Source organism: Salvelinus fontinalis, chromosome 1 (assembly GCF_029448725.1).
Source record: "Salvelinus fontinalis isolate EN_2023a chromosome 1, ASM2944872v1, whole genome shotgun sequence".
Taxonomy (NCBI): Eukaryota; Metazoa; Chordata; class Actinopteri; order Salmoniformes; family Salmonidae; genus Salvelinus; species Salvelinus fontinalis.
In genome coordinates, this window is record NC_074665.1 from 51,967,175 (window position 1) to 51,989,099 (window position 21,925).

The following is a 21,925-nucleotide window of genomic DNA, read 5'->3' on the forward strand; positions in this document are numbered from 1 at the left end:
TGTAAAGCCCATTGTCTTATAGCCCCGGAATGGTGAAGAAACAACCACATACCAAATGACCAAGTCCAGTGTGCGGTCAATTATTATTATTTTCTATTAAGATGGAGGTTATGTATGGATCCCTACTCAACTCTGTCAGATGGATTTACTACAGTATGTCCAAAAAGGTATTGAAAGATTGACAACCAACCATAAAGTGTTGGCCTACTGTACTTCAACCCATATCACGTAGCCAGGAATATTGGGCTACTCTTTTTAAAGCCCAAGTCTGACATGTTGTTTTTGCTCGTTGTCATTCTGTAGTCTCAAGTGCATGGACACAAGGCAGTGAATATTGATGTGATGCAGTTTATCCCGGTATATCATGTTGTGTGTCAAACCCAAGTGCCTCTCAAGCTGAGAAAGAAAGGACATCGTTTGGAGCACACCCTACAGGAACAGCAAAGCAATTGGTGAATAAGGACAGCATGTGGGGAGTAATGGCAACCCACACAAGACTATAATATGCTTTGACAATTTATGATTTTACATATGAAATGTTTAACTGCTTGTATTCACTGCCTGCATTAAATGCTTTTGCATCTATATAAAGTTTATAGAATTCTACCATATAACAGATTTTACCTTGCCTTAATGTCATATTACAAATTATTAATGAGAGAAATAAAAAGAAGACCACAAACCTAAATTGTTGTGTAGTGTGGAGACTTACCCGTCTCTGTCTCCCTTTCTTTACGTTATCACAAATTACGATTAATTGATGAGGCTGGCACAAAGTGGAAGTTGCCGTAGGACTACAGGAAATGGAAATGTGTTGTCTGTGCTGTAAAGGGAAGCACACAGTAAGGCTGTCCATCACGGGCTGCCACTGTTCTCTTATGGCGACCCCCCCCCCCCCCCCTGCGTCTAAATTGCTCCTCTTCTTTCGCATCTTCCCCACTATGCTCCATCTCCTCCTTCCTCCTCTTCACCATATTCTTCTTTCCCCTCCTTCTTCCTCTGAATTGCTGTTCTCCTCTTCCCCTTTCTCATTCTCCTCCTCGTTCTCTTTTTCCTCCACTTCTCTCTCCTATGTTGCAGGGCACAAACGGGGCTGGACAGAGAGGCAGATGTGGTCCACATGGAGACCCACATCGCCAAAGGACGTGAGTGCTGCTCTGCAGCTTGCCTCGCTCCCCCGCAGTAGCAGGACCCCATGAGTCCCTTGCCTCTTATTTAGAGTGAAATCACTGAAAAGATAATGCTCATTCTTGTCTGCAGGATAGGTACCAGAGGCACTGTAAAGCAGAATATGAGTATCTTGACAGATATCGAGCTTTATATAATAGATTGATAGATGTATTTCCCCTTTTAATCAGTCCCTTGTGCCCCATATCAGAACCTCAATTCTTTAAAAATATTAACAATATAGACTTTATTCAGTCAAACCAATTACCAGGATTCCTTGGTAGGACAAAATAGTATTACTTGTGTGAAGTGAAAGGGAATGATTGAATTGCCATCATGTGTTTTGTTTTTGTTTCATTGATTCTCACAGTGCAAGAGGAATGCTATATTTATCTTGTCCCTGCAAAATTGAGAATAGGTTTAGAAAGTTTTAGTGCCCACTAAAGACAGACAGAAGTCCATTAACTAGTGATTTTTCTTCATTGGTTGGTTGTTCTAAGATTGTTACTGACAACTAATCTAGTTCTCTTCTGTGTTAGGTGCTCAGTATGTTACGTGCAGAGCTCAACGATGCACAGAATCAAACAGACAGTACCTGTTCCCGGGACACATAGACCAAAATTCTCTGGTTGTTCAGGATAACTATGTGTTCGTTCAGGTGTGTACCGTATCTATCTATTACTCCAGTGCATTCGAAGTGTTCACAAAAGGCTTCCGTGTTTCTGTGAACTGTTCTTCTGCCGCATCCAATTTGTGTTGTACCACTGAAGTCTACAAAATGGCATTCCTTCCAAACACCTGCTGCACTTACGTCTTGATTTTCTATTGTCCAAGCTGCCTATGATGTTGAAGGATTTTCTGTCTACTGAAAAATGTTATCACGTCTGCCGAAGGCTTTTCTTGTAATCGGGCAGGGAATCTGTATGGAGTTTGCTGTCATTATTGCCAACAAGGATGACATGAAGTTGGCTGGCGTTAGGCATTGTGTATCATTATTACTGATTTAATTATCATTCTCTCCTGTTGCCATCGATTTCCATTTAAAGCTGTCTGTTGTTCTTTGTCAGCGTTGCTGTTCATCAATTTAAACAGTTTTGCAGTGCTAACGAGGGTTCAGGTTCAATCATGGTGTAACATTATATAATAATATGATGTTAAAATGGTTTGCTGAGACTTAAAAGACATACAGTAAGTTTTCAGCAAATGTTCTCTTTAAGTTTCGAATGAGACAGATATGTGGTGTTTATGATGATTGCTGCATCTTGCCTGTAAAAATCTTCTTTGTGAGTATGTAGAAAAATGGTAGGATTGTACGGTGGTGAGTCAATTTGTTTAAACTCTATCAATTCAGGGATTTAATTGAAAATATTATTTAATGAACAAAGCATTCTAAATAATTAGTAACTGTCTGGGTCATAAATAATTGTCCAATACAATGCCTGAATCGAATTGGAGCTGAGATGGAACGGACCGCAGCATCATAGATTTTGTTGAAAGTAGCCCAGTTGGACACAGCTGACTCGTTGCAGGTAACTGTGGCGGTACAGATTACTTTCTAGTGACTTTCATTGCTTAGGGCAGTTTGATTTAACTTGACAAAGAGTAATGAGGTTATCGATTGGGCTACAACAAAATAAGCAGTCTTCAACACCTCCCAAATGTCTCTTGGGGGAGAAGGAACAGCCAAGTGCAACATCCTCAGAAATCTGTCCTGGGAGAATGCAGTTCATTTATAGATTAGATTATTCCATTAGAGACGTTTTGTCCGGGTAGCCATTTGGTTACCTGTTCAGGAGTCTTATGGCTTGGGTGTAGAAGCTGTTAAACTCTACAGGATGGGTGTCCCTATGACGGTTGAGCTAATGTGTGCTAATGGGATTAGCATGACAGCTGTAAGTAACAGAACTTTCCAGGGCATAGACATGTCTTATATGGGCAGTAAGCTTACATTATTGTTAATCCAACTGCACTGTCCAATTTACAGTAGCTGTTACAGTGAAAAAATACCATGCTATTGTTTGAGGAGAGTGCATAACAACAACAAACTTATCACAGCAACTGGTTTGATACATTCACCTCTGATGGTAAATAATGTATTTACATTCAGTAATCTTGCTCTGATTTGTCATCCTGAGGGTCCTAGAGATAAAATGTAGCATACTTTTGTTTGATAAAATGAATTTTTATATTAAAATGTAGGAACTGGGTTCTACAGTTTGAACCCCTGCTGTCTCTGGCTCCACACCCACCCCTCCCGGCCATCTAAATGTGTTAAAGTTAGTGTATAAGCTAATGATCCATCATGTATGACAATCCTGGGAGTGTATAAACTTACATTTTGTATTACCATACCATTTTTGTTTGTTCTCTGTAGTTATGTACTTGAAAATGTATCAAAAACAAAATATTGTCCAGTATTTCCATGCTTCACTGGATCAATCTGAAACGTTGCACACACACTGCTTTGAATACAAATTTAAATTGCGCTTAAACTGCAATAATACATTATGGCCTTTCTCTTGCATTTCAAAGATGATAAAAAAAATCAGTCTTTGACAATTTTTCAAGCCTTCCTCTGACACCGCCTTGTATAGAGGTCCTGGATGGCAGGAAGCTTGGACCCAGTGATGTACTGGGCCGTATGCACTACCCTCTGTAGTCCCTTGCTGTCAGAGGCCAAGCAGTTGCCATACCAGGCGGTGATGCAACCAGCCAGGATGCTCTCGATGGTACACCTGTAGAACGGTTTGAGGATCTGAGGACCCATGCCAAATCTTTTCAGTCTCCTGAGGGGGAATAGCCATTGTCATACCCTCTTCACAACTGTCTTGGTGTGTTTGGACCATGTGGACACCAAGGAACTTGAAGCTCTTAACCTGCTCCACTACAGCCCCGTCGATGAAAAGGGGGGCGTGATCGGCCCTTCTTTTCCTGTAGTCCATGATCCTCTACTTTGTCTTGATCACGTTGAGGGAGAGGTCTCATCGTTGTCGGTGATCAGGCCTACCACTGTATCGTTGACAAACTTAATAATTGTGTTGGAGTCGTGCTTGGCCATGCAGTCATGGATGAACAGGGAGTACAGGAGGGGACTGAGCATGCACCCCTGATGGGCCCCCATGAGGATCAGCATGGCAGATGTGTTGTTACCTACCCTTACCACCTGGGGGACGGCCCGTCAGGAAGTCCAGGATCTAGTTGAAGAGGGAGGTGTTCAGTCCCAGGGTCCTTAGCTGAGTGATGAGCTTTGAGGGCACTTTGGTGTTGAAAACTGAAATATAGTCAATGAATAGTATTCTCACATAGGTGTTCCTTTTGTCCAGGTGTGAAAGGGCAGTGTGGAGTGCAATAGAATTGCATCATCTGTGGATCTGTTGGTGCGGTATGCAAATTGGAGTGGGTCTGGGGTTTCTGTGATAATGGTGTTGATGTGAGCCATGACCAGCCTTTCAAAGCACTTCATGGCTACAGACATGAGTGCTACGGGTCGGTAGTCATTTAGGCAGGTTACCTTGGTGTTCTTGGTCACAGTGACTATGGTGGTCTTCTTGAAACAACATGTTGGTATTACAGACTACAGGTCAGGGACAGGTTGAAAATGTTATTGAAGACACTTGCCAGTTGGTCAGCGCATGCTCGGAGTACACACCCTGGTAATCTGTCTGGCCCTGCGGCCTTATGAATGTTGACCTATTTAAAGGTCTTACTCACATTGGCTACGGAGAGCGTGATCACACAGTCATCCGGATGTTCTAATGTAGTGTGTTTGGTGCTAGCAAGACATCTAAGACACATTTCGAGGACACAAATATTTGTAAAGTAATTGTGAACACAGTTGTATGTCATTTGGATATTGTTGTATAAACTTGTGTTGCCTTCTATGTGTTATAGCATCAAGTCCCTAAATTATGAAAATGTTTCTGATTTGAAATTGATTTCCATATAATAATTGTTTTAATTGTTGTAATGAAGTGTCTAAACTCGACTTACCTGAACTGGATTTAAGTTTGACCTAGTTTTCGACTTCCAGAAGGTAATTTCATTCCAATGATGTAGGTCTGAAAAAGACTAGAGTTCTTCTGTGGGGTGAGTCAGTGTTTCCACGATCTTAAGTCGAGGTGGAGTAAAATGAAATGGGTGTGTTAAAATCAGTGACATTTCAAATAGATTAATTCTAATGAACGCCAGCATGCCTGAAACATCGATGATTTTAACATAGTCAATCAAATATGAACTTTACAAGCGAGAATTGTGCTTAATCGCACACAAGAGCTATTGAAACAAGTCCTTTTCTTCTTCTACAGGTTACCAAGTCAGGGCAGGCGAGTTACTTTGTGTCGTATATGAGGGAATCATTCAAACAAATTCAGCTACCCAAATACTGTCTTCCCAAGGTAAGCATCACACTACCCAAATACACCTTGCAATAAATACAGCAGCAGGTTGAGGACATTTTCATTTCTGAAGCCTCCCTTTACTCTCTGAGGTACACTGCTGTCTGTGGAGACAGAAAGCTGGTCATCTTTAAGGACAGAGATGATGGATACTCCTTCACTTGTTATTTATCTCTATTGCTCTACAGTATATTTAGCTCCATCCATTTGCGACTGTCTAATTGAAGAGTTTATTTTCAAAACACTATATCTGCAAATTTTTCACATTTGTGGGTTATTTTTTATTGGAAATTAGAGCTTATGGTATCTTCGTGTGTGTGTGTAAAATACCGCTCTCAGATTTTGAATTAATATATTTTAGATTCGTATGATTCTTTTATTTTTTGCAAAATGCTATATATCCATTGTTTAGCTGGAATGGAATGTTCGTATTCTGTAAATTTCACTGTGATATGTGGTTGTCTCACCTAGCTATTTTAAGATGAATGGACTTACTGTAAGTCACTCTGGGTAAGAGCATCTGCTAAATGACTCAAATGTAAATGTTTTACATACAGATCTCATATTACTATACTATATTATAATTTTTTTAAATGTTAAGTATTGATGTCACAATATTGATGTCATTTGTACAGTTCTTTATAAAAATGTGTGTTATTTGTTACATTTGACTTTGTAAAGCCTTGCAGTACTACTTATTTATCTGAGAGTGAGGCGGATATATAGAATTTAGCAAAGAAACATGATTATTATAGATTTTTTACAAATGCATGTTTGTCTTTGAACAACCCCATGCCACGATTAGATAGTGAAAAGACAAACCAATCACACCAATTCATATTTTCTTTAAACAATAAAAGCTCATTTACCAACATTTCTGAAAATGTATGTATAGTGTTTTGGAATGAAACTCTTAATTTGTCTCTATCTACCCGCCTGTCTATTCACCCTTCCACGCTCTCTCTCTCTCATCTAACAGGACATGCACATCATCAGTACAGATAAGAAGCAGGTGTTTGCGGCTGTACAGGAGTGGAACCAGAATTACACCTACAGCCTGTATATCTCAGACTCTCCAGGGGTCTACTTCACTCTGTCTTTAGAGAACCTCAGGACCAGAAGAGAGCCAGGCGGAAATTTACTGGTCGACATGTATAAGGTACATCTATTGTATGTGTATGTAAGGCACTCTCCCTGTGGAAGGACCTCCATAAGGCGCTCTTAGTTAAACCATATTACTATTTTAGTTACCAATTGTTTGGTACCTCTGAAGGCACACTTCCTATGTATGATTTAATCTCCGCTGTAGTTTTGCATAGTGCAAGGACTTTTCATAAGCATAACCAAGTTGTTTAAAATAATGACATACACTCTCTCAATGTGATATCTCTTTTGTTGAATCTGTTTGGCTTATTGTCATTCTAGGTAGAAGGAATAAACGGCGTATTTTTTGCAAACAAATTGGTGGACCATGAAGTGAAGACTTTCATTACCTATAACAAGGGTCAGACCTGGGCCCTTCTGCAAGCCCCTAACACTGATGTGGCTGGAAACAGTCTGCACTGCATCCTGGTGAGCTGAAGTCATTGGGGTGGATGATACTGCTTCTTAAAGTATTCATTCATCAAATGTTTTAACCCACCGACAGCTTGTTGATTTAATGGTGATGATTTAATTTAAAAGAGTTGTTCATGGCAGTTGCCTGGTCTCTAATCAGTTTTTCCTTTTACTTTTCTACATTGTCAGGCAAAGGGTTGGTAGGGGAATCTCATCCTAGACATGTAGTTCAATACATTCCAGTCCATCAAGTGGTTCACAATCTACATTAACCTCAAATATTTCAATTTGACAACTTAATCACTGTAAATACATCACCCTAATGAAAGTTACATTACAATAAATGGCAGTTAGACAGTCCCCCATGGTGATCTGTGTTAGATATGTTTGATGTTCATTTAAATAATCAATTTTGTTTATATGAAAAGCGAGTTAAAATAATATACACGTATTATGCATTTCTAAAAGAATGTATAATATGGCTCAGACATGAGACGTATGTGGCAGGGTCTACAGGCAATTACGGACTACAAAAAGAAAACCAGCCATGTCACAGACACCGACGTCTTGCTTCCGGACAAACTAAACACCTTCTTTGCCCGCAATGAGGATAATACAGTGCCCCCGATGAGGCCTGCTACCAAGGACTGCGGAACCCCCCTCTCCTTCTCCGTGGCCGACGTGAGTAAGACATTTAAACGTGTTAACCCTCGCAAGGCTGTTGGCCCAGACGGCATCCCTAGCCGCGTCCTCAGAGCATGCGCAGACCAGCTGGCTGGTGTGTTTACGGACATATTCAATCGCTCCCTATGCCAGTCTGCTGTCCCCACATGCTTCAAGATGGCCACCATTGTTCCTGTACTCAAGAAGGCAAATGTTACTGAACTAAATTACTATCGGGGCGATAGTCATCTTGAAGTGCTTTGAGAGACAAGTCAAGGATCATATCACCTCCACCTTACCTGCTACCTGCACAGGCATTTCGCTACACTCGCATTAACATTGCTAACCATGTGTATGTGACCAATAAAATTGAATTTGAGAGGGAAAATGTATATAATTGTCACACCATGATCAGTGTCATCTGTCCTCGTTATTGTCTCCACCCCCTCCAGGTGTCGCTTGTTTTCCCCAGTGTATTTATCCCTGTTTCCTGTCTCTCTGTGCCAGTTCGTCTTGTATGTTTTCAAGTCATCCAGCATTTTTCCCGTTCTCCTGCTTTTTGCATTCTCCTATTTCTAGTCCTCCCGGTTTTGACTCTCGTCTGTTTCTGGACTTTGTACCCGCCTGCCTGACCACGAGCCTGTCTGCCACTCTGTACCTCCTGGACTCTGATCTGGTTTTGACCTTTTTGCCTGTCCACGACCATTCTCTTGCCTACCCCTTTGGATTAATAAACATTGTAAGACTCCAACCATCTGCCTCCTGTGTCTGCAATTGGGTCCCGCATTGTGCCTTGATAATAATATTGTTTTTGTCTGTCATACAAATTGCCTCCCCTCTGGGGGAATTACATCAGAGACATTAGTAATTTAGATGTATCAGTAAATGAAACAATTTTGTCATATTAGTCTTTGCACCTTGGATAATTTTTTTATTACAAGGCTTGTTTGCTTCAGAATGGAACAGCCAGCTCTAATGTCCTTTGTAGCCAGTTTAAATCTGTTGGTGAAAAATATTCAAATGTTGATTTGTTTCATAAATGGTCATTGCGAACTTCCTTTTCAAAGAGATTAGTTTGAACACAGTCATATATAAATGAATCAGATATACACTGAGTATACAAAACATTAAGGATACCTGCGCTTTAAAATGAAATAGACTGACCAGGTGAATCCAGGTAAAAGCTATGATCCCTTATTGATGTCACTTGTTAAATTCACTTCAATCAGTGTAGATGAAGGGGAGGAGACAAGTTAAAGAAGGATTTTTAAGCCTTGAGACAATTGTATATGTGTGCCATTCAGAGGGTGAATGGGAAAGACAAAATATTGAAGTGCCTTTGAACTAGGCATGGTAGTAGGTGCCAGGCACACCGGTTTGTGTCAAGAACTGCAACACAGCTTGGGTTTTCACGCTCAACAGTTTCCCGTGTGTATCAAGAATGGTCCACCACTCAAGGGACATCAATCCAACTTGACACTACTGTGGGAAGCATTGGAGTCAACATGTTCCAGCATCCCTGTGAAATGCTCCGGGGGGGGGGGGGGGCTAATGTTTGGTATATCTAGTATAGATCCGTATGAGATGCATTTTATTTGATGTATTGGTTTAGGCCCAGTGGCGATTTTATCATGTTAATCTTGGTTGGACAAAAAAAGATATACAGTATATGTTTTGACGCATGCCAGAAAAGCCGTTACACAACACTAAACAATACATTAATTGCACTATAATGGTGACAAACTGTACCCACAAACTGTTAGGGCCTACATAAAGCCTTCCCAACAGCAGTCCCAACACCTTACCACTGCCACACCTGGCTATTAGCAAAACCTTGTCTGGCAGTGAAACAGTTCATTAAGCCTCATTTACTACCTTTAAAAAAGATTACTGATATGGCTGACTTGCTTAAACAAATTTGGTTTCTACTGACAATTGAGATGTAAAATCTATAGCATAAGGGGACGACAAGCAGATAAGCGGAAATCCGTAATTTAGAATAAAACGTTAATGAGCGAGCTAGGACGGACATAGTCAAAATAACTTTGTTCAGCACTTTGTTCAGCACAGAATTCAGAACATAGGCCATTTTTTACAGTATTCTCCCTGTACACCAAGTCAGAATGGTAGGATAAATAAATGGGGCATGTAAGCAGACAATGAAAGCTCTTACAATATTCAATGATTACATTTCTTTAAAACAGGCTATAGGCTACATGTGCACCACCAAGAGAGAACAATAGGCTAAATTATAAGGGGGACATTGACAAAATTCTTAGGGTGATGTACATGGGCTACTAACAGCTTGCTACACAACATACAGTATGCTTCGTATTACAATGGTAGGGCATACAATACTGCCCTACCAAGCAAAAAGGCAGTAATTGCTCATAGCGTGGAACTGAGAAAATTTGCTTTTATTTACCTTGGTTTCACAGTAACATAGAACAGTTACTACTAATATGACCCCCATTTTCACCAAAACACAATACAATAGAGGCAGGATACTTGTACACATGAGTAAGCATGTATTTAATGTTGCAAAAATGACAACTCATTTTTGACCAAATGAGCAGTTACTGCCTTTTTGCTTGGTAGGGCAGAATACATTTTTGGACTCACCTTGTTGTGCTGTGCTCACTTGAACAGGAACAGGACTGCGCGGCAGTCCTTTGTGGGCATATTTTGTCATCAAAGTCTGGCATTCTCTGAATTTATGGTGCTTTCAAGACAACTGCCAACTCTGGAAAAAAACAAGGTTGAATCATGATGACGTCAGTGATCTTCACGTCAGAGCTCTAGAAAGAGGCCTGAGTTCCCGACTTTCAATTCTGAGTTGGATGACCGTTCAAAACGTTTTTTTCCCAGCCGGAGCTAGTTTTTTTTAGAGTTCCCAGTTGTCTTGAACTCATTGAAGTCTGAGATTTCCAGTTGTTTTGAGTGTGGCAGAAGTCATGCTGGATTGACAGCATGGTCAATGTTGAATGTTTATCCTTTTAAGCTTGGAAAAGAGACCCTTAAACCCAAACTTGGACCACACACCCACTCCACTGAATAGCAGGCTAGTGATTGCTTGCAGTTAGCCACTGATTCCTTTCAAACCACTCATTGTTGAATTTGCGATTTCCAACTTGTTGGGTAATGTTTATGTCCAATGGCCAACGAGCACCGATTTTGTTTTGTCTATGATTTCTCTTCATTATTTATCTTCATATGACAAGGGTTGAAAAGGATTGGCCAGTAGATTGTCTGCTAGCTTGATGATGACTGCTAGCTTGCTAGCTTAGATTTTGGAAGTATAAACAAAGCTACTATAGAACATGATTTGACCTCATTTTATCTGTGGCCAATTATCTTGAGCCTTCTTCGATGGGCACTTCTAATGTAACTCAATGGTAGCACCCATGGGGCTTGAATCTTTATGCTCTACCCGTAGATTTTTCGGTGATGTAGTGTCCCCATGAGTGACAGAACACTGAGCCACTCATGGCGCAACTAGAGAATATTACCAACCCCTACACTCCGTGTTTTCTGCTGGCTGCCCCACCACCACAGAAAGCACTGAGAGAGGCTGAAACACCTGCATTTTGGAGCTGCCTTACTCAAGAAAGGCTATAAAAAAAACGGGTCGCCACTGTATAGGCCTATGTCTAAATGGAATCCATTGTGTTTGTTTTGGCAGCCATTTTGTTCTCTGCATCTGCACCTGGATATGCCTGTGAACCCTTACCTGCCTGGACGCATCTTCAGTAAGGACTCAGCACCAGGGATCATCGTAGCCACAGGTAGGACAGAAGCCGAAAAGGTTTATACTGCATGATATTTGTGTTCTAGCAACAAATTGTAAAGACAGGCACAGCTGTTAATGTTGTGCAAGCTTTTATCTGTGGTACTGTAGAAATTTGAAAAATCTTAAAATAGAATACAGATCAATAAAAGTGTTCATAATGGGATCAAGTCCTCCAATGACTGGGGGCAGTCTAAAATATAATGAGCTGCATAGCTATGATAATGTTATGATCGTTTATTTTCTTTGCAAATATGAATCTTTACTATGCAAATATACCAGTATATGAATTCATATTTTCTTTTTTTCCCCAGGCAACATTGGTACAGAGCTGTCCTCCACTAACCTTGGAATGTTTATAACATCTGATGCTGGCAATAGCTGGAGACAGGTGAGACCCATCTTTGCCTCAAAATGAGCTCCGACTTCAGTCCGTTTTTCCTAAATATGCATTATGAATATGAAAAACTATTGATGTAAATCATATGTTTATTGTCTTCTACTTTTTATTAGATATTTGAAGAAGAACTTGGTGTTTGGTTTCTTGACAATGGAGGTGCTTTAGTTGCAGTGTCTTTAGTTGCAACAGTACCCATCCGGCACATATGGTATGTTCATTGTAATTATACTGTAGAGTACAGTGCCTTCAGAAAGTATTCACACCCTTTGACTTTTTCCACGTTGTGTTACAAAGTGGGATAACAATGAATGTAATACTCCCAAATGTAGAATAACAATTCTAACATTTATTCAACATTTATGAAAAATTAAACAGTAATATATTTTGATTAGATAACTATTAACCCCATTTATACAATGCATGGTAGAAACACATTTGGCAGCAAATTACAGCTGTGAGTCTTTTTGGGTAAGTCTGAGAGCTTTGCACACTTGGATTGTACAATGTTTGCTCATTATTCTTCAAAAAATAATTCAAGCTCCATCAAGTTGGTTGTTGATCATTGCTAGAAACCATTTGCATGTCTTGCCATAGATTTTCAAGCCACTTTAGGTCAAAACTGTTACTAGGCCTCTCAGGAACATTCAATGGTGTCTTGGTAAGCAACTCCAGTATAGATTTGGCTTTGTGATTTAGGTTATTGTCCTGCTTAAAGGTGAATTCATCTACCAGTGTATGTTGGAAAGAAGACTGAACCAGGTTTTTCATGGTTTGCTTTATGCTGTTTAATTTTGTCTCAGAAAACTCCCTAGTCCTTACCGATGACAAGCAGACCCACGTCCATGCTTGAAAACATGAAGAATGGTACTCAGTGATGTGTTGTGTTGGATTTGTCCCAAAAATAATGTCTTGTATTCAGGCCAAAAGTACATTTCTTTGCCACATCTTTTGCAATTATTACTTGAGTTCCTTGTTGCAAGCATCATACTTCCGGTGCCGACAGAGATGGGGCAGTAAGCAAATTGGAGTGGGTCTAGGGTGTCAGGTAGGGTGGAGATGATATGGTCTTTGACTAATCTCGCTTCGTGTTCCTAGAAAACTATGCAGTCTTTAGTTTTTTTATGTGTTATTTATTACATTGTTACCCCAGGAAATCTTAAGGTTTATTACATACAGCCGGGAAGAACTACTGGATATAAGAGCAACGTCAACTCACCAACATTACGACCAGGAATACAACTTTACCGAAGCGGATCCTCTGTTTGGTCCACCACCCAGGACAATGGATCGGATCCCAGCCGGCGACCCATAACAACGGCGCCGCAGAAATGGCAGACGGAGCGGTCTTCTGGTTATCCTCCATAGACGGGCACATCGCGCACCACTCCCGAGCATACTACTCGCCAATGTCCAGTCTCTTGACAACAAGGTAGACGAAATCCGAGCAAGGGTTGCCTTCCAGAGAGACATCAGATATTGTAACATTCTTTATTTCATGGAAAAATGGCTCAATCGGGGAATGTCATCAGAGTCGGTAGAGCCACCTGGTTTCTTCACTCATCGCGCCGACAGAAACAAGCATCTCTCTGGTAAGAAGAAGGACGGAGATGTATGCCTTATGATTAACGAAACGTGGTGTGATCGTAACAACATACAGGATCTCAAGTCCTTTAGTTCACCTGACCAAGAATTCCTTACAATCAAATGCCGACCTCATTATCTACCAAGAGAATTCTCTTCGATCATAATCACAATCGTGTATATCCCCCCCAAGCAGACATATCGACGTCCCTGAAAGAACTAAATTGGACTCTATGTAAACTGGAAACCACATATCCGGAGGCTGCATGTATTGTAACTGGGGATTTTAACAAGGCTAATCTGAAAACAAGGGTCCCTAAATTTTATCAGCATATTGAATGCGCGACCCGGGCTGGAAAAACCCTGGATCATTGTTATTCTAACTTCCGCGACGCATACAAAGCCTCCCCCGCCCTCCGTTCGGAAAATCTGACCACTACTCCATTTTGTTGCTCCCAGTCTATAGACAGAAGCTGAAACAGGAAACACCCATGCTCAGGTCTGTTCAACGCTGGTCTGACCAATCGGATTCCACGCTTCAAGATTGCGTCGATCACGTGGACTGGGATATGTTCCGCATAGCGTCGGACAATGACATTGATGAATACGCTGATTTGGTGAGCGAGTTTATTAGCAAGTGCATCAATGATGTTGTACCCACAGTGTCTATTAAAACCTTCCCCAACCAGAAACCGTGGATTGATGGCAGCATTCGCGCAAAACTGAAAGCGCGAACCACTGCTTTTAATCAGGGCAAGGCGACCGGAAACATGACCGAATACAAACAGTGTAGCTATTCCCTCCGCAAGGCAATCAAACAAGCTAAGCGTCAGTATAGAGACAAAGTAGTCGCAATTCAACGGGCTCAGACAAGAGAGGTATGTGGCAGGGTCTAGTCAATCACGGACTACAAAAGGAAAACCAGCCCCGTCGCGGACCACGATGTCTTGCTCCCAGACAAACTAAAAAACTTCTTTGCTCGCTTTGAGGACAATACAGTGCCACCAACATGGCCCTGCTACGGCAACTGCTCCACCCACAACCGTAAGGCTCTCCAGAGGGTAGTGAGGTCTGCACAACGCATCACTGGGTGCAAACTACCTGCCCTCCAGGACACCTACACCACACGATATCACAGGAAGGCCAAAAAGATCAGCAAGGACAACAACCACCCGAGCCACTACCTGTTCACCCCGCTATCATCCAGAAGTTGAGGTCAGTACAGGTGCATCAAAGCAGGGACCGGGAGACTGAAAAACAGCTTCTATCTCAAGGCCATCAGACTATTAAACAGCCATCAGACTATTAAACAGCCATCACTAACATTGAGTGGCTGCTGCCAACATACTGACTCATCTCTAGCCACTTTAATAATAAAAAATGGGATGTAATATAGTATGTATCACTAGCCACTTTAAACAATGTCACCTGATATGATGTTTACATACCGTACATTACTCATCTCATATGTATATACTGTACTCTATACCATCTACTGCATCTTGCCTATGCCGTTCGGCTATCATATTCTTATTCATTCCTTTACACTTGTGTGTATAAGGTAGTTGTTGTGAAATTGTTAGATTACTTGTTAGGTATTACTGCATGGTCGGAACTAGACGTACATTTATTTGTACTCCCTGACGAAGGCCATGCAGCCGAAATGATTTTTAAAAATTTATTTCTATTGAACATACCATACAAATAAATGCATTTTAATTAATTATATGAAGAGTGCCTTGGTCCTCCTTTCTTTTAAATAACTACAATGTTGTTGATCCATCCTCTGTTTTCTTATATCACAACCATTCAACTCTGTAACTGTTTTAAAATCACCATTGGCCTCATGTTGAAATCCCAATCTCCAGCAACTGAGTTGGATGCCTGTATCTTTGTAGTGACTGGGTGTATTGATACACCATCCAAAGCCTAATTAATAACTTCACCATGCTCAAAGGGATATTCAGCATCTGCTTTTTGTATCTTAACAAATGTTTGCAAGGCATTGAAAAATCTCCCTGGTCTTTGTGGTTGAATCTGTGCTTAAAATTCACTGCTTGATTGAGGGACCTTACAGATAATTGTGTGTGTGGGGTACAGAGATGGGGAGTTATTTAAAAAATCATGTTAACCACTATTGAACACATTTTGTAAGCAAATTTTTACTCCTGAATTTATTTAGGTTTGCCATAACAAAGGGGTTGAATACTTATTGACTCAAGACATTTCAGCTTTTCATTTTTATTAATTTTGAAAATGTTCTACCAAAAAATTCTACCTTTGACGTTATTGGTCACTAGTGTGTGTAGATCAGTGACAAAAAAATCTGAATTTCAGCTGTAACAACAAAATGGGGAAAAGTAAAGGGGTGTGAATACTTTCTGAAGGTCCTGTATATGGTAGTATAATAATGATATTCATTGTATTTAAAGATGCATTATCCTGTGCCTTATCAGTTGATTTCAGAAACGGGTGTGCAAAGCATAAAGACTAATGTTGATGTTCCCATTTAAGGACACAGTTCATTAAATTCTGATTTCAGTTTTGGTTGTGTTGTTGCATATGATTACATTTAGCCTTTGAAATGCTGATTGGCAAGGTTTATTTGCATGGCATGTCTGTCTCCAGCAACTGCAACGGTTTCTCTCACCACATCAAAACTGTCAGAATCCTTTCAACAAAGAATGTCTGTTACCGCTTTGCACTGTTCGTGGGTAAATTACTTTTATGCAAATGTCGCCAAGTCCAGGTTTGAAGTATTGAGGGACTTTGTGGGCCAGGGTCCTTGTGTTGGAAACCTGTCACACCAGATACTTTGATAACCCCCGTACTGAAACAGTGTCACAATCAATTAAGATCTGTGAAGGGTGATTTAAGTCCCTCAATTGTTAGAGCGTGAGTCATATCTCTTTTTTATGTTTTGTCACCCTCGACATTTACCTAGACCTGTGAAACATGAGTTCTATTATTGAGTGCATAGTTGGGATACTTTTCCACATAGAGACCAGGCTGATATGAGTACTTCATTTTTCATCCATGATGAAAATGTATCTTACTGTCATAAGAACGGTATCACTAGGAATTTGGACTCTGTAGAAATGGTTTGAAATATTTTCTGTTCAACTCTTTTCATTGTCACACAAAGAACAAAGATTACAAAGATTACAAAGATGCCAGAGAGTTACATCCTTTGAAAATGTGGTGTACATGTAATTACGCCATTACTAGCATAGTAATTAACTACATTATGTATTTAATCAGATGTTAATATTTGTTGTCCTGTGTTGTGAAATAGGATAAGTCTGGACGAGGGTAAGACATGGGATCGTCACAGTTTCTCTCTGGTTCCTTTGTTTCTGGATGGAGCTCTTATGCAACCAGAGAATCACATCATCACGTAAGTGGAGTTAGGGTTGGGTCAACATTAAGTAAACAAAGAACTCATATTCTTGGTTACAGGTCATCTGTTTATGAAAGTAAAATAGTGTTGTTATTATGCATGAATGGGAAAATAGCACCTAAACTTAATTTCTCAATTTACAATGTTTTGTTTGCCAGAGGTACTATACACATAGCTGTGTTTGCAAAGTTGTTTATTTTTGTTAATGTGTTTAAGTTGAATGTCTGGGCCACAGCAGCAATACACTAGTCTGGGCAATATCTTCATTTTACAAGAGACACAGACAATAAGGCTAATAACTTACCTAATGTTTTGTTTCGTTGATTTAAGTTTCACTGGACACTTAAGTCGTATTTCAGAATGGCAGCTGATAAAGATTGACTACAAAGCCATCTTTAGCAGGAGATGCATGGACGGAGATTATCAGACTTGGAACCTACATAACAAGGTTATGTACATAATGAAAGTTATTGATTTGATGCCAACATCAAGATAGGCATGTTTGTTTATTGTCACTGTAAACACAGCACATAGATGCATGTACACACGCACACACGCACACATGCACACACACACACACACACACACACACACACACACACACACACACACACACACACACACACACACACACACACACACAAAAACAGCCGAATCACATTGTACATTCATATCATTTCAGGCTATTGATCTGTAAAAAACATTGAATCAATGTAATGAAATTCACCGCAGGGAATGAAATGTAACGTGTTTGATAGGGAGAGCCATGTGTGATGGGAGAAAAGCAGACCTTTATGAAACGAAGGCCAGGGAACCGCTGTATGCTGACCCAGGACTACTCCCGAGTCATATCCTCAGAACCATGCATCTGCAGGGCATATGATTTTGAATGGTAAGGAAAGTTATGGTAGACTTCCTCAGTTGTTACATCAGTGGATAGGCAAGGGGATTGTACATGTAACCCATCCCCCAACACTCTGCTGGACATTAAATGGAATTGTTTCTTAATTACTGGAGCCTCACAGGACTTAACAGCCCCCCCTAATCACATATCTAATCACCAAAAACGATTAGTTTGCTCAACTTTATACCTCTTCAATTTCCCTAATGTTCTCCAATTTATTGCATGTAGCCACTGTGCATGCATCCACACAATCCAATTATGGTTTGCAAATTGTGAATGTGACTAAGCGTGTCTAATTTACATAATGACAAATGATTCATTTTCATCCAATTAATAAGTAAGGAATTGCTAAATTAATTCCAAATGTATCTTTATCTCTGAAAATCTCTGCTGACAACAATCATGTCACTAGTTGTAGTCTTGTATGCATACAAAAAATAACTGACCTATTGCTCAACTACAAAAGCTTTTTAGTGTCAGCGAGGGGAAAGTAGATAGTGTTTTATGAGCAGTCTCATGTTTTACAGTGATTATGGGTATGAACGTCAAGCTGACGGAAAGTGTTCACCTGCTTTTTGGTTCGACCCAAATACGGTACCAAGAAGCTGCAGCACTAGCCAGAATTACCTCAATAGCACAGGGTAAGTAACTTGTACTACCCCTCATTCCTTCCTCCCTTGAGCAAAATAACACTTTCTGTGCAGTGATTTGATATTCTGGGTTTTCCCACTCAGTAAGTATTGTTTTTGATTGAATAGGGCCCTTTGTTAAGCAAATGACTCTCTCTGCATTGAGACTACATTAAATCCAGTCTCACTCTCAATTATAAAATGACATCTATGCTGTGAATGTTGTCACTGGTAGGTACAGGAAGGTTTTGTCTAATAACTGCAAAGAGGGAGGAAAGGATGTGTACTCCCCCAGGAAACAGCGTTGTTCCCCCAGGCCTCCCAGAGGCCTCAGACTGACCACCAGCCATGGAGACCTCACCGCCAACCTGGGCAGTAACGTCACCTTCCTGGTGCATCTGGACGATGTGAGTTTCCTCTCCCACCACTAACCATTACTGTGTCATTAGTAGGCATATTATTATTATTTCATCATGGAGCTGTGGAAGTTTGTCTTGGATTATCTTGTGCTTTTGATGTGTTGGATGACGTGAAGTCCCCAGAGTCTGAACCGCTTTTGTCTGGTTTTGGAATGAAAGAGCGCTATGACTCACTGCATTGTCTCTGTTTCTTTTTCTTTCTATCTTTATCTCTCACCTTCTCCTCCTGAGTTCTCTTGTTCGTTCTCGTCTCCAGAGTGCTTCTCCTATGTCTAATCTCAAGTCTCATCCCAAGTATTTCCCTAGACAACTCTTCCCTGTGAAAGATAATGCAGTGTCATAACAATCTGTTCTGACTAATGATGTCTGTCTTACTTCCTGTCTCCAGGGAAACTCGTTGTGGACATATATCCAGCTAGACTTTGGGGATGGCATCACGATCATGTACAACCTGAGCCGGAGAGGCGATGGGATCAAACACAGCTATAGAGCACCTGGGATCTTCAGAGTGACAGCACATGCTGAGAACAGCCAGGGATATGACAGCAGCTCCATGTTCTTACATATCACCAGTATGTCAAAAAGAAACACTGGCTCCCTTATGTCTCATGTGGTTTGATGATTTTCCCTGCCTAAGCACTTTTGAGCCCTGTCGTCATTGGTCAATGGTGCACTAAATAGGGAATAAGGTGCTATTTTGGATAACTTGGTGTTGACATGAACAAGGGACTGATGAAACTTGACTTTCAGTTGATATGTATTTATACATTTTATATTCTTGTCGATTGTGAATTTAGCATTATATGAATCATGTAAGCCATTGACACCAGCATAGATTACAGATGATCATACGTCAAGAACTATAGATTGACCTACAACAACAATGCATGTTAAGTGCTTATGAAGCTTTTGGATTGTTGGATTTGTAAATTAACAAATTTACTGTTCCCAAAATGACTGCATTTGGTTTGTATTGGCCAATGTGGTTCTCTTGTGTGTCTCAGGCCCAGTGGAGCGTGTGTATCTCTCAGCTCCTATTGTGGCCATCAGGAAGAAGGAAGTCAACCTAACTGCTGTGGTCTGGCCCGTCCACCAAAGAACACTAACCTTTTTCTGGTGGTTTGAAAACAGCTCTGAGGTGAGAGTCCTTCTCCCAATACACTGACCATTCCTGCTGTATCTGTGTGGGTGCTACACCTTGCCTAGTTCAGGTACCTTGTTATATTGTAGATTTAAATTGTTTATTCGCAGCAAGTTGTTTTGGTCCTTTGTGTATTCCATGTGTGCTGCAAAAGGCAAGGTTGTGAGGTTTTCTATGCCATTTGCTTTGTCTTGCAAAACCCAGTCCTTAATAACCTTGGGTGGAAGCATCGCGTACACGTTTCAGAAGGAGGGCATGAACAGGGTCATTGTCCAGGTGTCTTCTGGGTGCAACATACTGCAGGATACCAAGGTCATCATTGTTAAAGGTGAGTGGAAAGGACTCCTTCGAAGGCTTAAATATGAATGTAACATAGGTACGCAACTTGTTTTAATCACACATCTTCTATATCCATGTTAACACTGCCTTGTTAGTGAAAATGTGGACGTCACCTCTGCTCCTTTCTACTCACCTCTATGTCATGAGAAACAAGAGTAAATTGTAAATTCATGTTAGGTTATAAGCAATTCCAGCAAACTGAAGGATTCTTAATGGTATGTTGCCACACGGCAAAGCTTTGTGGTAGAGGGTTCATGGAATCACTCTCCATGTTTCGCAGAGTTCTTCAATTCCCTGCTGTTATCATTCTCTCCGACTTTGGACGAGCACAACCCTGACATCCCTGAGTGGAAAGAGGATGTGGGCCGCGTGGTGAGGACAGCTGTGTCACAGGTATAGGAATGAGTTCCCTCTGGGACAACAGTCGTCATGTGGTTGTCACGCAAAGGCTTTTATGATCTTAACTCTTTCAAAACATGAGACATGATGAGGATAACCCTCCTTAATTCAATGTGACATTGTAAGGAAGTAAAGTTAACATAGATGTGTATTATCATGTGTTTTCCCACGGTAGCAGTGGGCATGTTTGACTGGAAGACTGCTGTTACAGGTGTCTGGGTTTCCAGAAGAGCAGCTGTTGGTATCGTTGTTTCCAGGTGTTCCAACAACAGCAGAACTATTTATCCTGCCTGAGACTCCGTTGTCTGAACATGGGAAAGGGAACGAAGAGGACTTAGTGAGTGTAAGCATATTTTTTGTTTGTGCTTTAGGAAATCTTCTAGAACTTCTTATCTTGTAATTAATCTACAAAAAAAATGCACATTTGTATCACCAATGGGGTTTAACTGATTTAATTGGTTTTCCAAGATAATGTTATCATCAGTTTTTCTTCAAATTTGAAAGAATAATCTTTGCAAATGCAAATTTTGGGGTGGCATGTCCTTTTTCAATTTTGTGAAACAGATATCAGACATTCTTATAAATGCCCTGAACCAAGGATTGATCCAGTTTGAGTTGAAACCTGACACTCAAATAATTGTTTACATCACACAGCTAACTTCAGGTAAGTTGCAGTTTTTCTTTGACTCTTTCACAGTATAAAGTGCTAAATAACAATGCATAAACAATTCTAAATACTATAATAAACACTGTACTGACACTCAATTCACCACCTGATGTCAACAGCAGACATTGATAGATATTCTTCCTTGGATCTCTTTTATAACTAGCTTATTACAGTAGATTGTCTTATAGTCATGCAATCAATGATACTTTTAACAACAGATACATTTAGTATGCACCTTGGAAGTCAACAGGGTCAGTTGAATATTAGCATATCACCACAACTTGTCAATCAACCCCACATGACTTTACCCTTTTCATTCAGTTACTGATGTGTCTTAAATTGTGTCTGCATGGAAAGGTCTGAGATGCCTTTAAACTGCTGTAGAAAGGTCAACGACTTCACTGGTCTCCTCTTGGAAGAGAGAAAGATGGTTTGGGGGTGGGTTAATACATACTCTGAATAATATGCCTCAGCACTT

The 21,925-nt window shown here is 40.5% G+C and overlaps 1 protein-coding gene across 2 annotated transcripts in view; it reads left to right on the plus strand.

Annotated features, from left to right (window-relative positions):
* The window catches only part of LOC129857429 (VPS10 domain-containing receptor SorCS3-like), a 65,122-nt gene that overhangs the window by 36,442 nt on the left and 6,755 nt on the right, over positions 1 to 21,925 (plus strand). Inside the window, exons 6-24 of one of the 2 annotated variants that reach the window (XM_055925664.1) lie at positions 1,081 to 1,145; positions 1,707 to 1,825; positions 5,472 to 5,561; positions 6,541 to 6,720; positions 6,987 to 7,133; positions 11,464 to 11,566; positions 11,883 to 11,959; positions 12,082 to 12,176; positions 16,845 to 16,946; positions 17,280 to 17,397; positions 17,708 to 17,841; positions 18,381 to 18,494; positions 18,718 to 18,889; positions 19,290 to 19,473; positions 19,906 to 20,039; positions 20,247 to 20,370; positions 20,662 to 20,774; positions 20,992 to 21,123; positions 21,345 to 21,444. In XM_055925664.1, coding sequence (XP_055781639.1) covers positions 1,081 to 1,145; positions 1,707 to 1,825; positions 5,472 to 5,561; positions 6,541 to 6,720; positions 6,987 to 7,133; positions 11,464 to 11,566; positions 11,883 to 11,959; positions 12,082 to 12,176; positions 16,845 to 16,946; positions 17,280 to 17,397; positions 17,708 to 17,841; positions 18,381 to 18,494; positions 18,718 to 18,889; positions 19,290 to 19,473; positions 19,906 to 20,039; positions 20,247 to 20,370; positions 20,662 to 20,774; positions 20,992 to 21,123; positions 21,345 to 21,444 — 2,303 coding nt within the window. The remainder of the gene's footprint in view (positions 1 to 1,080; positions 1,146 to 1,706; positions 1,826 to 5,471; positions 5,562 to 6,540; positions 6,721 to 6,986; positions 7,134 to 11,463; positions 11,567 to 11,882; positions 11,960 to 12,081; positions 12,177 to 16,844; positions 16,947 to 17,279; positions 17,398 to 17,707; positions 17,842 to 18,380; positions 18,495 to 18,717; positions 18,890 to 19,289; positions 19,474 to 19,905; positions 20,040 to 20,246; positions 20,371 to 20,661; positions 20,775 to 20,991; positions 21,124 to 21,344; positions 21,445 to 21,925) is intronic. The other variant, XM_055925673.1, reaches the window with a different exon arrangement.